Source organism: Balaenoptera physalus (genome assembly GCF_965194825.1).
Source record: "Balaenoptera physalus genome assembly, chromosome: 13".
Lineage (NCBI taxonomy): Eukaryota > Metazoa > Chordata > Mammalia > Artiodactyla > Balaenopteridae > Balaenoptera > Balaenoptera physalus.
Genome location: NC_138892.1, coordinates 52224446 through 52240188, shown reverse-complemented (window position 1 = coordinate 52240188; position 15743 = coordinate 52224446). Strand labels below are relative to the sequence as shown.

The 15743-nt window shown below is 36.4% G+C and overlaps 1 protein-coding gene across 1 annotated transcript in view; it reads left to right on the top strand.

The window, feature by feature from the left end:
* The window catches only part of MSRB3 (methionine sulfoxide reductase B3), a gene marked incomplete at its 5' end in the record, with an annotated part of 159970 nt that overhangs the window by 18462 nt on the left and 125765 nt on the right, over window positions 1–15743 (top strand). Inside the window, 1 exon segment of the mRNA XM_082422869.1 lies at window positions 11831–11957. Coding sequence (XP_082278995.1) covers window positions 11831–11957 — 127 coding nt within the window.

Sequence of the window (15743 nt, the reverse complement as noted above, 5' to 3'; positions counted from 1 at the left end):
TTTTTTTTTAGCATCATGGCAACGAATATTTTTTTTCTTACATTTATAGATTGATTAAAATCAGGGCACTCTATTTCTAAGGTCTGCATCTGGGCACTGACTTATTAGATCAGTAAGAAGCTACAGCGGATCTGGTTAGTGCCCAGGGAGCTTTCAGTCACTTCAGGAAATGAAATCTTCGTAATCAGTCATTTTATTGTCACCAGGAGCTACTCAATCAGTTTTGCAGCTGAGTGAAACCTTTAGTTCTTGAAGGGTTGGGACTAATTTGTTAGCTACAGATGATCCAAGATGAAGTAACTCTCTCCTAACCTTTATGCCTGGATATGAGAGGAGAGCCGTATCTTCTGACCATGGTAAGAATCTCTTTGGGATATTTCGGAATAGAAGGGATGACTAATGAGAGAAAGACCCTGGGCTTTTCAAAGTGGTCTCATTGTTTTTAACATTGGACTTCTCAACCTTCCAGACCCTGTTGTTTTCCTAAACAAGGACAGCAATCTGGGGCATAAGAGTCCCTGCCATTGAGGAATTTTTTAATGTACTACAGGAGATTAAAATAGACTTCAGTTCAAATTCTGGCTCCAGTGCTGGCCGTATGACCTCACGCAAGTTATTCTCTGAACCTTAGTTTCTGCTGGAACACATAATCCCCAAATTCCAGTGGCTTAAACCATTGAAGTTTTATTTCTTGCTTGTATTGCATGTTCATTGTCTGTCAGATGGGAACTCTACTCCATGTCTCCTATTCCAGGATCATGGTTAATGGAGCAGTCATCATCTAATTATAGAACATTGCTGATCACTGTTGGAGAGAGAAAGAGAGTTCTGGAGAGTCTCACGCCAACAATTAAGTGATCTGTCTTAGAAGTGGCACACAGTATCACTGTTCACAACTTATTGCCCAGAACTAGTGACACAGTCTCAAGAACCACAGGGGGCCAGAAAATGCATTCCTACCATGTGCCTGGAAAATAGAGAGCCAGAAATGTGGGGCAAATAGCACTAATGACTACCAGATATAGCAGTTCCTACCTCAGGGTTGACATGAGGATTAAATGATATTAGCTACACATATACACGATCACCTCGTGCAGGTACTCAAAAATGATTATTAGTAATAATGTCATAATACTAAGATGCACACATGCAAGATATTTGAATAACAATATAAGGTGGGACTAAAGATTCTTATAAGCCATATAAGACTATACCATGCAAGTGCAAGTTGATGTTATCATTATCCAATAGATATTAGAAGATAGAGCATTAGAGCTTGTTTCAGTGTTGGAGGTAGATCTGTATAGTTATCGATCAAGAAATGATGGTTGAAGTTGTTAGAATAGGTGAGATCTGTAAGAAAGAGATTAAATAGTGAGAAATACAGAGGGTACTAAAGGGATATCTCTGGAGCTTAGTCACAGTTTGGAAATCAGAAGGAAATATCCCAAGAGATAGAGAAGCAATTTCCAGAAAGGGAGGAAGAAAACAATACTGTGTAGAATAGAAAAGTCAAGAATGTTTTCAGTAAGAAAAATCAACCATATAAAATGTCACTAAAAGGCATTGAGCTTCAGTTCTGTGAGTTCCACGGGGAACAAATTACCAACAGGGAATGTTACTTAAGGAAGGAATCATAGTATTAATTTAGAGGTATGTGTGTGCCAGGTGCTCCTCTAGTAGCAATCTTGCAAGGAAACTATTACAAACTCCAGACATACAGATGAGACTTTCAAAGCTCAGAGTAAACCTTGTCAAATGAAACCTAACTAGTCAGTGAGAAGGTTTAAATTTGAACTCAAGTACTAGAAAAGCAAAACTGTATTGTATAAACACAACAAAATGAAACAGTTAAAAAGACTGAAAAATTCTGAAGTCATTTTTTAATAGTAATCAAAAGTGATTTGTTTGTGTGGGTTTTGCTTTCCTGTTGGCACCTTTTAAATATTAAGAAAAACTTTTTAGATGAAACACATGTAATGTAGACACTGAAACTACATTGTCTGTGTAATCAATGGACTGTGAAATCAATTTATACTTTAAAAGAAAAAGATTTGTGTTCTATATTGGTGATAGAAGTTTTAAAACATTCATGTGAGAATGAATAAATCCCTGAATTTGACTAGATGCTTTACAAAACAGGAATCCTGAAAAAAAGATAGCGTTTAATAGAGTTATAATTAACATCAGAAGATGGACTTAATGTCCATAATTCTATTTTTTTTTAAATAAATTTATTTATTTATTTATTTTTGGCTGCATTGGGTCTTTGTTGCTGCGCGCGGGCTTTCTCTAGTTGCGGTGAGCAGGGGCTACTCTTTGTTGTGGTGCGCAGGCTCTCTTTGCGGTGGCTTCTCTTGTTGCTGTGCGCGGGCTCTAGGCGCGCCGGCTTCGGTAATTGTGGCTCGCAGGCTTCGGTAGCTGTGGCTCGCAGGCTCTAGAGCGCAGGCTCCGTAGTTGTGGTGCACGGGCTTAGCTGCTTCGCGTCATGTGGGATCTTCCTGGACTGGGGTTTGAACCCGTGTCCCCTGCATTGGCAGGCAGATTCTCAACCACTGCGCCACCAGGGAAGCCCCATAATTCTATTTAAATTATACCATTGGTGTACCTTCTTAATGGACACAGTGTAACCCTTGCATTGTCAATATTAGGTACAATTCTTTATGTCCTTTTCTTACTTTTTATGTGAACTGAATAATAAAGAAAACACAGATGCCACAACATGTAGATAAAAAGGAGTTTTAGCCTAATGTTTTCTCCAAATGGCTGTATGACCTTCAATAGGTCTCCTTATCTCTGTTTTGCTATTGACAAAACAAGTGGTTTGGATCAGTTCATCGTTTCTCCCACTTTTTTTCCACTGAGACACACATGATGGATGATATTTCATGAGCAACATCCTCACGTAGTCATACACAGATGATGATCATAGACTGAGGAACAGATGGTCCAAGCTGTGCATTCCTGGTGCTACTTCTACCTCCACCATTTTCCCTTTAATTTTTGGCTGCATTGGGTCTTTGTTGCTTCGCGCGGGCTTTCTCCCACTCAAGAAGACATTTCAGAAGGAAATGTGACATTATTAAAGAGATACCTCTAATTTCATCCTAGTTGTTTCGTTAATAACTTTATCCTCAAACTTCAGCATCTAAAGACGATTTTAAACAAATTACTTGTGAAACACCTTTCAACTAATTATTTTACCTTTGTTGGGTGGTCACTTCATGTTCACAAATCTATGTATTAGGTGTTAATCAAGATTTTTTCCTGGTTCTAAACTTGTTTAATGATACAACTTCTATTATTCTCAATCATTTCCAAAAGTTCGTATTCCTTGATTATTCTACTAGCAGTATATGAATTAATAGTACCATGTACATGATATGGGTTCAATAAATGTGAGAATTTATCAACAAATTAATTTTCCTTTTCTGGAGATAGCACTAATTCACAATTTGTTTTCTTATCCCCTAGCAGGACATATACGTTTGTGAATTTCAAGGAGTGGTGCTGAGAAAATTGGGTTGTAGCACTCTGACTGTTACTTTCAGAAATCTGCCATAACTATTCTCCTCACTTTGATAAAATAGCTCCAAATTTTGCATTTGCATTTGTCCACAGACTAGATGAAGTAGGAAATGTACTAATTAGTTCTAGAAGTAGTAAGAGGTCTAAGTACTACTGGTATTATTTTCTAACCATTTGTTTTTTGCTAGACAACATGGGGTAAGTTATAAATGTATTCCTCTGTCTGCCGTTCACTTACTCAACGAGTGCTTATGAAACATTTACTGTGCTTGTTATGGACCAACCGGAGGGCCAGACCAGCAGTTCTCAAAGCGTGGACTAAGGACCCCTGGCATCTGAGAGCTTTTCAAGGGATTCACAAAGGCAAAACTATTTTCAGACTAATGCTACGACCTTATTTTCCTTTTTCACTGTGTTGACATTTGCGTTGATGTTGCAAAAGCCAAAGCAGGTGAAACTGCTGTTGTCTTAGTGTGAAGCTAGGCAGGGGCAGCAAACCTTTTTAGCAGTCATTCCATTCTTCACTAACATCCAAACAGGAGAAAAGGCCATTTTTACTTAAGAATGTCCTTGATGAAATAGTAAGATTTATATTAATTTTATTAACTCTAGATCTTAAGTGCATATCTTTTTATTATTCTGTGTGAAGAAACAAGAAATACACTTTTATAAAGAGCCTCCGCGTCGCAAAGTACAGTGGCCGTCTCCAGGAAAAGCACTGGTGCGCTTGTTTGAAACACCATTTCACTTGACAGAATGACCAACAGACAAACGATGGTTATTTAAACTTGGGTATTTGGCAAGTATTTTCTCAAAAATGAATGAAGTGATTCTGTCACGTTAAGGAAAACAACTGACTGTACTGTTGGCAATGATAAAATTCGAGCTTTCAAGTTAAAAAATAAAATTTTGGAAAGCTTGTATCTGCCACTATGAGCTTGACAGCTTCTCAACATTTAAAGATTTATCTGATGAAATCAGTGGTGATATTAATGAATATTTTTGATATTGATAATGTAATGTGTCAGCATGTGAAAGATCTGCATAACCCGTTGAACCAATGTTTTCCAAACGAACAGTGCATGATGTTACAAAATCATACAAAGTTAAAAGATCCAGTCAAAATGTAAGGTAGACCAATGAAATTTAATGTAATAGTATGAAAAGTTCATCGATAATACATAGTTTCAGATTATCATTGTTGAATTTTGGTGTAATATCAAAGAAGAATGTCTACAGTTATCTGAAAAAGCTATTAAAATATTCCTCCCTTTTCCAACTACTTATCTGAGTGAGGCGAGATTTCATTCATAAATATACTTCAACCAAAACAACATATCACAACAGATTGAATGCAGAAGCAGAGATGAGAATACAGCTGTTTTCTGTTAAGCCAGATATTAAAGAGACTTGATTTGCAAAAAAATGTAAAACTCTTCCCATTAAATATGTATTTTGTTTGTTTTGGATAATATAGTTATTTTTCACTGAAAATGTCATTTTTGTAATATGTATTATTATTTTTATTTTTGTTATTCGTAATGGAATAAGCAAATGTTTTAAAAATTAATCAGCTTTAATTCTAATATAGTAAATATTGATGGGTATAACCACATAAACAAAAGGCATTTGGGGTCCTTGATAACTTTTTTAGGAGTGTAAAGGGATCCTAAGATCAAAAAGTTTAAAAATGGCTAACCCTGGAGATATTAAAGAAAACTTTCTTCTTTATGCAACTTTTCTTCAGTTCCCAACCCCCCCATATCCCTGCCACTCCCTCTCCCAAAGCTGGAAGCAATTCTCCTTCCCCTGAAATTCCATGTACTTTATTTCTACCTCTGTAAAGGCATTGAGTACATATCTTATGTTTCCATCTAAGCTAATATGTTTTTTGACAGCACAGACTATATCTTACATCTTTGCATATTCATCAGCTCCTAATACATTGTTTTCCATGTAGTAAGAATTTATACAGGTGAGCTGAGTAAAATTTGGTATCTTAAAATTGTTATCTCTAGGGACTTCCCTGGCGGTCAAGTGGTTAAGACTTCGCCTTCCAATGCAGGGGGTGCATGTTCGATCCCTGGTTGGGGAGCTAAGATCCCATGCCTCAAGACCAAAAAACCAAAACATAAAACAGAAGCAATATTGTAACAACTTCAATAAAGACTTTAAAAATTGTCCACATCAAAGAATAAATAAAATAAAATATGTCGATTTTTTTTAAAAAGTGTTCTCTCTAAACGGTTTGGAAGATTGAGGATTCTGAGTAGCCAGGGTTCTATTGTTTCCTATAACAAATAGGAAAGATCTCTGCTTAATAAAAGAGATGCCCGATTCTAGCAATTTGGCCAATTGATTTTGAGAAGTAAATGATTGATTGATCAATTCATTCAGCAAACATTAGTTGAGCATAAACTGGGTGCCAGGTATAGAATTTTATTGTAGACATTTAGATTAGTGGCTTCCAAATGCTAGCCCATGATGAAGTGTCTTCTTTTCATAAAGAAATGAGAAAAATAGCAACAATGAAATGTTTTCCCACAAAACTTAAATATATTATTCAAAAGTATGTTCTTTATCTTGAGATTGCTTTCCGAGTTCTTGGTGTTAATATAATTTTCTTTTCTGATATTATGGTGAGATTAGGGTTTGGGGCTTTTTGTTTTTATTTTGTCCTTACCTGACAAAATTCAAATTTGTCAACTCTTGGTTAGCCCTTGCAGTTTGGGAGGGACATTTTACTAGCTTGTGGAGAACCACTGATGTAGACATTCTTTTGGCATTTATTGGAAAGGGATTTGACCTTTAGGTTTGATGCTTTAAATCCACTAGCACAATCAGCTCATTTATTCTTGAGCTAATTATCAACTTCGTAAGTTCCTGGCTTCCCTGTTTATATCATCTCTCTTTGGCAGTTGATTGTTCAACTGCAAGGAAGGAAGTGAAAGGAAATAAAAATAAACCCAAACCAAAAAGCTAACAAATTAACGTTAGTCAAATTTTGGATGTCAGAGTTCTAGGGGTTAAAAAAGATGGAGAAGTAGAAATTTTTGACCGAAATAGGGCATTTGAATTATCTGGATCTCAAGTCAGATTGCGCTTTCAACTTCCCACCTCTTCACAGAAACTGCTAATTCCTATGAAGGAACCAACTGGTTTTAATTCAGATTCTTACATTTAAGCACCATTAACAGTTGAGATGGCAGAGATAGCAGGGTGGGAAATGATGATCCAGAACACTCATTTCCATAGAATCAGTTATTTATATAGTCATTCTTTCACTCAATAAATGAACGGCTGTTAGGTGCTAAGTATTGGGATACAAAGATGAAAAAGACACTGTCCCTATGCTTCAGAGGTTTATAATCTAGAAGAGGGAGACAGAGATGTAAGCAAATCAGTGCCCTGAAAATTGTTGTAGGGGATATGACATCATGCTTTGTGCCTCACTGGGGACCCAAATAGGAGAAGTTAGGAGTGGTGGGAGTTGGGAGTGGTGAAAGGACAGTAAGGTTATGGAATGAAGAAAGATGTGGAGGTGGAAATAGGAAACAGCAGACCTATTTGGGGGAAGTTATGAGTATATTGGTATGGCAGGAGCGTGGGGTTGGGTTGGAATGTGGAGGTATGGCAAGAGAAAGGGGTGAAGAGTTAGGCAGCAGCTAGATGTAGAACTTTAGTTGTTTTGTTCAGGAATTTGGATGTTATCCAAAGGATTTACCAGAATGTGTCTGTGGGATGGCGATAGGAAAGGAAGGGGTTTTGTAGGGTCAAAACCATTTGAGAGGCACCAGTTGAGAGAAAGTTAAGCAGGTGCATTTATTGTAAAGCCTCTCAGACCCTTTATATTGGGTAGCATTTCCATTACTAAATTTGTTTGAAGGGGTATTGCCTGTTTCACAGAACATGGCTTGGGAAACCCTGCAATATGCAATGGGGAATCATTAAAAATTTTAAGCAGAAAATGATAGACAATTATGTAATCTAATTCTGTTCTCAACACATAGTGTGATACTGCTCATTAGGTATTGTTCAACCCATATTTTTTTAGCACCAAATAATTTCAAAGTGATGTGCTAGATATTCTGGGGGATTAGAAAGATGTGTAAATTGTGTCTGGCATTAAAAAAACATATTGGTTATCTATACATGTTATTCATAGGTGCAATTATTTGAGTCAAAAGCAATACAAAAGTGAAGACGTTGAGGATAAACTTGAGGAACTATAGATTTTCTGGGTGGTTTTTGCTCAGTGCTGATTTCTAGGGGGTGTTTAATGCTAATTCTTTTCCCAAAGATTGTCACCACTTAGAAGAATGTGCTTCTTTTGCCTCTTTTTGGACTTAGGATTGTTTCTGGCTAGGGTCCTCATCCAGGCAGCTCAGGGAGCGCAATGGGAAAAAAGCTGCCTAATTGAAACTCAGATTTTTTTGGTGGGGGGAGTGGGGGGAGTAGCTGTTGGTTTGTTTGACTCTCAAAAGTACCGTATCATCAACATATTGAAGCTTTGGTAGATGCAAGTGGACTCAGTTCTAGGCATCTTTAGGTTATATATCCTAAAGATGTATCCAAGGCGTTTAGAGAAACGATTTGAAGGTGAAAGGGAAAGAGGAGTTGCATGTGGTGGGACAGAAAGATTAAATCTAGAAGTCTGTCTCAGGCTTTTTACTACCTTAACTCTCTACTTTTTTCACTCAATGTCAAGAGGGAGAATCTTCAAATCTCCTTGAATTAAATGAATCTTTATTAAGTATTTATTATCAGCCACATTGTCTATTAGGAGAACATAGAATCAGAGTATCTAGAGTGGATTGGTAACAACCTCAGGCTTTTCATTGCCAATTGTGTAGTGGTCAAGAGCACTGGCCCTGGAACTATAATAGATGGCTTGGGTTCAAATCTGTTAAATCATTCCATCCAGTTACTTAAGGGCTCTGCTTCTTACCAGCCGTTAAGATCTTATGTAAATTACTTAACCTCCCTACGCCTCAATCTCTACATCTAAAACTGGGAAAATGATAATATGTACCTTATAAGTTCCTGAGGATTAAAAGAGCGAATAAATGTGAAGTGCTTAGAATGGTGCCTGCCATATGGCAAGGGTTTCATTGACCATTATCCTGAGGATAACTTTATCCTACCATGGAAATCAATCCAAGAGTAGTACGTTTTCTGGCCTAAATAGGATTCTATGTTTGCAGAATGGCCTGCTAACTCTAAATAGGATTGGGTATAAATGGACTGTTAGAAATTTCCGATTCATGTAATTCTGAAATAAAGCAAATATTTGTATATTTAAATAATAGTAAGAGCTAATGTTTGTGAGCATATACTATGTGCCAGGAGTTATTCCAAGCACTTTTTACCGATTAACTTATTTAACTGTTATTTTAGAGTTGAGGAAGCCAAGGCACTGAGAGGGTAAGCAACTTTTCCAAGGTAACACAGCTCCTTAGGGGCAGGACGAGGATTCAAACTCAGGTAGTCTGATCTCATAGATCACACCCATCCATTGTGATATATCTTTCATCTAAATGTATTCTGCATTTTAGATTGGTTTGTCAGTGTTTGATTTCATTTATTGCAAACATAATTAAAACATCACAAATGTTAAACACATTAACATTTGGGGACTTCCCTGGTGGCCAGTGGTAAAGAATCTGCCTTGCAATGCAGGGGATGCAGGTTCGATCCCTGGTCAGGGAACTAAGATCCCACATGCCGCGGGGCAACTAAGCCCCTGTACCACAGCTGTTGAGCTCGTGCGCCTCAACTAGAGAGCCTGCGTGCCACAGCTACAGAGCCCATGCGCCCTGGAGCCGGCGCGCCACAACGAAAGGTCCAGCCTGCCTCAACAAAGATCCTGCGAGCCGCAACTAAGACCCTACGCAGCCAAAAATAAAATAAATAATAAATAAATAAATCTTTAAAAAAATAAAAAGAAAAACTAAGTGGAAGAACATTAGTTAAAAATTTAATTTGTTAAACCATTTCAGCATAAAAATATTCCTTTTTCTGTTCTAAAGAACAGTTGCTCCTGGCGTCACATGTTAGAGCCATGTTAACTATGATTCTTTTGTGGAATATAACTATGAGTTTGATTTCACCAAGGCATCCAGATGCACGTATCCATTCTTTAGAACTGTTTTTCACTTTCCATCTCAGCTACATTTTTTCAGGGTAGTGTGTACGTAATGTCACTTTATGTGCATTTTTGCAAAATTAGCTACTTTTTCAGTTATCCTTGCAAACATTAAAATAATTAGGGTTATATCAAATCCTAACCTATGAAATGCATGCGTTGTAGGATTTGACAATGGAGAGCACTGTGACAAATTGTACTTTTGCATTCTTCAGTGTAAAAAAGGTTAGATAGCTCTAAAAGTAATCACATTGTTGCTCTCCTTTGTTGATGCTAGTGTAGCTGGGTTCACTTTTAAAGAAAACTGGGCAAAACTTATTTGCCACTAGATGGAGCCCTGGCTATTTGGGTAGAAATAAATGCAACAGGCAGAACATTAAATCACTCCGTCATATCATGCTGGAGGGCCCCCCGGTATTTGAGGCCCTCAGCTTTTCATTGTAGAATGCATCTTTGTTCTTTGCCTGACCTGCAGAGTGACATCACTCCCTTTCTTCCTGTGCGCTGGCTTTGACACAAGCCAGATGGCCGTGGCCATCGGTAGGCGCGCAGGCCGCCTGGTACAGCAGTTGATGAAACAGGATAGGAAGACGTTTTATAGTCAGCTGCAGGAGCACAATGAGGCTGCAGCTTTGCTAAGTGATTACATTTACCGTGCGTACTTTATTCCTCACAGAGAAGGTCACAAGGAAAAAAATACATTTTTATTTATAGTGTTGTGAGGTATAGACCTTTGATCTTTTATTAGTCAGTAGTCTGCTCCAAAGGAATGCTCTCTTTTCCCTGCTCTGCAGTCACTCGTGAAAATGACATGTTTATTTATGTTTAATGGTTCTTTCAGGCTGTGCATTGTGATACTTACCTTCCCTCTTCCTCCCTTTTGTCTCCAGTTAGTAACACAAAAATGTTTTAGTTTTGTAGTGAGTTTAGTTTGGAGAAATCAGAGTTCAGACATGTTAATACAAGCAGATTTGTGTCAGATATACTCCAGAATGATTTGGTAAAATATATTACTGTTTATTATGTGTTTGTTCTTCGAGGAGGTCAGAAGAGACCAGGAACAGACTTTTATTTTTGGGGGGTGGGGTGAGGGATGAGGGTCAGGAAATGAACGAGACGTTAATTTTATATACATTTTTGGACATTTAGTAGTTAAGGTCACTTAACTACTATAATGCTAATAATAATGCTAATTTTAAATAAAATATAAGAAGTTACTGTTAATCTAGTATCTTCTACCTTCATTAGAAGTTAATCTTTACCAACTGAAAGATTGTACAAAAGTTTAAAGAAAATCCTAGCTGAACTTTTCTTTAAAGTTTAACATTCACACAGTTTTGAGATCCTTCCACATGATTCATTTCCAAAAGCTTTAAAAAATATTTTTACCCTTTTTAAGGCTAGATTGTGAACATTATTTACAGAATTGATCTAGAAATTATAAATCATAAAATCAAATGAAAATTCATGGTTGATATGCCTTCTTCAAACTTAACACTATAAAGTGAAGCCTCCTAGTTGTCCTTAGGTTTGACTCTATTTTTTTAAAATATGAAACTCTAACAAAAGAAATCTCTTAATCTTACAGTATTTTGCAGTCTTCTCCAGGGAGGGAGATTTGCAAATAATTGCTGGAAGAAGGCAGCGTGGTATGAGGAGAGAGCGGGACTTTGTAGTTGGCTAGAACAAGGTTTTCTAATTTTTTTTCCACTGGCTATTTGCTTTGTGCCCTTGGACCTTTGAGCCTTGGCTTCCTCACATATGTATTGGGTGATAAAACCTACCTTCTAGGTTTATTGTAAGAATTAAATGATGTAATATATTTATGTTTGGCCCTAGACAGTTCCTGTCACTTGGTAGGAACTCAGTAAACGTTAATTCCTTTCAACTGTTTTAAACTTCGTCTCTTTTCTCAACCTCTTGCAAAATGTGTTCACAGATTACATTGCTATTATATAGTGTGTATTTTATTCATAAGATATAAATAAGCCTGGGTTGAAAGTAAGCCCACCATATGAAAAATAGGCATTTGAAATTTATTAGCACTGTGTGTGTGTTCAGTTCCAGATAAAACCGTAACCATCAATTGTGCAGTGAATGTGTTTAACATTTGTGATGTTTTAATTTGTTTTTGTTTTCTTTTTTTCTCTTACTCAGCTCTTGCCCCTGTTCTTTGCCTCTCGTTTTGTTGGTGAAGATATCACAGTGATGTCTGCATTCAACCTGCTGCATTTGGTGACAAAGAGCCAGCCAGTAGCCCTGCGAGCCTGTGGGCTTCCCTCAGGTTGCTGCTTCTTGTACTATACTTAGTAAGGGCACTGGTCCGGGTGGGGGAGTGTTTCTGCTGCAGGAAATGATACACCATAATGCTTTGCTGAATTTCGTTTTCTTTTACTTGGGCCCTAATTTGAAGACGGAAATTGGTTATAAATCACCACTCTACTTTGAGTAACATTCATTTCCACAGTCCTAACAACCCCTGGAAACATTGTCCAGTTTCCTTGCTCAGTATATAATTGTCACTAATATTTCATGATATCTTCTTTTTCTTTAACGCACACTACAATCTGAAAATCGTAATGTTCATAAGAGGCTGGCAGCCTTGATAAGAAACTGCTCCAAATCACACAAAATAGGACATTCATCTCGTTAAAGGATAATGAAAATGCTTTTCATTCCACATGTGGTCATTCCTTTAGAAAGAAAAAATTAAAACGAGCAACTTTAGTGTAATAAAGTTAGTTATTATACTTATAAAGAAAACATGTTCTATTTAACAGTGACCAAATAAAGAGAACTAATATAGCATGTGTTCACTGCTTCTTAAATTAGAGCCACCACCCTTTTTAAAAATGTGAGTTTAAGCATTTAAACAACTGAGACATAAAAGTCCAAAATTTTATTATGTGCTTATTTCATGTTTAATAATTTAATTTTATTATGAAAATCACTATGGCCAGATATAGTCTGTGAACATTATTGTCAATATTATTTATATTTTCTTTTAGTATACATATCTCTATTACTATACTGTATAAAGAATTTAATTCCAACTCGTTAAATATTCATTGAATATTAACTATGAGTGCCAGACATTGTGTGAAGCAGTGAGGATACAATGATAAACAAGATCAAGCCAATTTCTTTAACAAGCACAAGATGGAGTTGGAACTGTGTAAAGGCCATTGAACCATACGGTGATAAGACTAGACTAAAAGTATTTATGCCTGGGATGTTAGGGGAATCCAGAGGATGCTTCTAGCTCTTTGCTTAGGGGAAGAGATTTTGGAAGGGAGAGAAGGTCTCTGAAGTTTAAGGAGGGCTTCATGGAGGATATAGTGCTTGAGTTGAATTCCAAACTATGAGCAAGAGTTAGCCAGATGTCCAAGGAGAGGGAAGGACATTTCTAATATATGAAGTAGTGTGGGAAAGACATGAAGACCTGAAAGAGCAAGGTATGTTCAGAGAAACGCAGGTTATTTAATATGGCTAGCTTGGGTAGGTGAGGGCAAGTAGAAGAGGTAAGGAAGGTAGCCAAATCATGAAGTGCCTCATATGATGTTTTAAAAAATTTAAATCTTGGGGAAGGGATGAAGGGGGAGTAAAATGACTTGATTTGCATTTTATAAGCATTATTGATTTAGTATGATGGAAGGTTCAGTGCTGGTTCCAGATATTTCTATGAGAAGGTGGAGATGGCAACTTAATTAGAAGGCTTAATTAGAAGGATAAGGCTTTTGTCTTGAAGCTGTACTTGAATAGTAAACATGCTATTTAAAAAAAAAAAAAAGATTTTATGTCTATTTGTGGTGACTTGAGAGGCCAATGAAGCTTAATGCATGGGGTCCACAACCACTCTTCCTGACATCTTCGCTTCCCCTACCCCGCCATGCCTCTGCATGCCACCATTGAGTATGTTGGAGGAGCTTGAGGCTGGAGGGACTCATGAAGTACTGAGAGCCTTAACAGTGATCATTACAGTAGGTTTGGAAAGAAGGCGATAGGTAAGAGAGAAATTCAAGTTGTAGGACTGACAAGATTTATTTGTTGAATTGTATGTAAGCTTGAGGGAGAGCATCAACCAATGTAGTTCCTGTGCCATGGGGAACTTCTCCAGAACTATATACTACATATAATAATTGTAGTATGAAAGTTATTTAACTGATACATAACCATGTTTTCCACTGGAAAAAAGAAACCCCCAAGATATGAGAGCAGTAGCATAGTTCTTGTAACATGAGTTTGTCATACACCAAGGAGGCTAAGTATTTACAGAAACTTATTAATTAACATGGTATCCCTCGATATATGACAATTGTGGGATTAAAGTGTTTCATAATGAAATTGTTTAATCAAAATATGTGTCTTTAAATTTTGATATCAAATGATTCAAAGATAAATTCAACAAAGCTGATAATGTTTAAGAAGTAACCATTATAGTACAATGCTTAAGCACACAAATTCTGGAATTTGACTGGATCTGAATTCTGGCTTTGCCACTTAACTGGCTGTGTGCCTTGGCTTCCTTGTTCGTAAAATGAGGATAATAATAGTACTTACCTGAAAGGGTTGCTGTGAGAATGAAATAGGTTAGGATGTGGAAAGCGCTTAGAACAGTGGCTGGCATGTAGTAAGCACTATATATAAATGTTCACTAGTTCACTATAGACATCTGTATCAATATACGTACATATATATTTTGTATTTTTCTAGTACAATAGACTTTTAAAAACATTTAAATATGTCCCATCTTTCATTTAACTATTTTTACTTTAATCAGAACCACAAATGCACTTTATGTTTGAGAAATAACCATCTCAATCTGTTGTTTTGATCTCTTTATTTTACTTATACATCCTGCTGAACCAGATTCAAGTCCTATAAACATATAACACATTTCTCTTATTCTTACTATCCAGTACTGATGGAAGCTTAGAGAGACTTGGTCTTTCTTACTTAGGGCTTGTAAGCCCATTTTATTTTGATAAATGATTTGACTAGAATAGTATTCCGTAATTTCTTAGCCATTCAAGCACCCCGTATTTTTTAAAGTGTTATGAGACTCAGTCTTCCAGTGTCCACGTATTTTATAACTTCAATGTTAGCAAAATCTTTGTTACCATACATTTCTCTGACAGGATTTTACTCTTAGAAATATAAATATGTTGAAGAAATTGCTAAGTTTAACAATAATGTGAAACAAACTATTTAAATTTTGAAAAATAAAAATGAAATGGAAATGGAAATTCTGGTCTTTATCACTTTATACAAGTAGAGAGGGAAGAGGTCAAAATTGGAGATATAGGAAATTAAGGTAAAAGTTTGACGTCTTGCTTTAATTTACTGTTCCCTGGTCAAAACCCATTGCAACAAAAGTCTCTGTAAATCAAAAAGATTTCTGCTCCCTAGCCAGTACCCTACTAATTTTAGTTATTATTCTATATGAAATAATTCCAGAACTGAAAAATAATTGGAACAGGCTCTTAAAGTTGATTATAACTGGATTGACCTATGAAGGCCATATTCCAGAAGGCTGACCTATCATTTTTCAGCTTCGACTTCCTTTTCTTCTTATTTTTAAATAAGGCATAATTTCAATTTAGAGCTTATTAAGTGCATCTGAGTTATGGTTTGCTCATGTTTGTAATTAAATTTTTTTTTTCTCTCAGAGCTCTTCTTAATTTCCTATAACAGTTTCTTTTATGTATTAAAAAGAGCACTGGAATAGGAGTCAGAAAACTAACCACAGCTTTGTCATTAACTTGTGGGACCTTGAACGTATCAGTAAACCTCTCCAGATCTCAGTCTCTTTATTTTTCAAATGAGGAATTTAAATTAGATAATCTATTCAGTTCTGAAATTCTGTGATTTTATGAACTGTCATTGTTTTTACTTTGGCTTTGGGTTAGTCAAATCTTAAAACTCAGTACTAATTAATGGCTGGGAATTTATAGAAAAATCTGCTTGGTTGTGGTGGGAGGACAGAAATATTTTCCATGTTTGAACATTAGAATTCCTTGCATCTAAATCAAGACTGAAGCATTATCTTAGGAGGGATTAGGAAGCACAA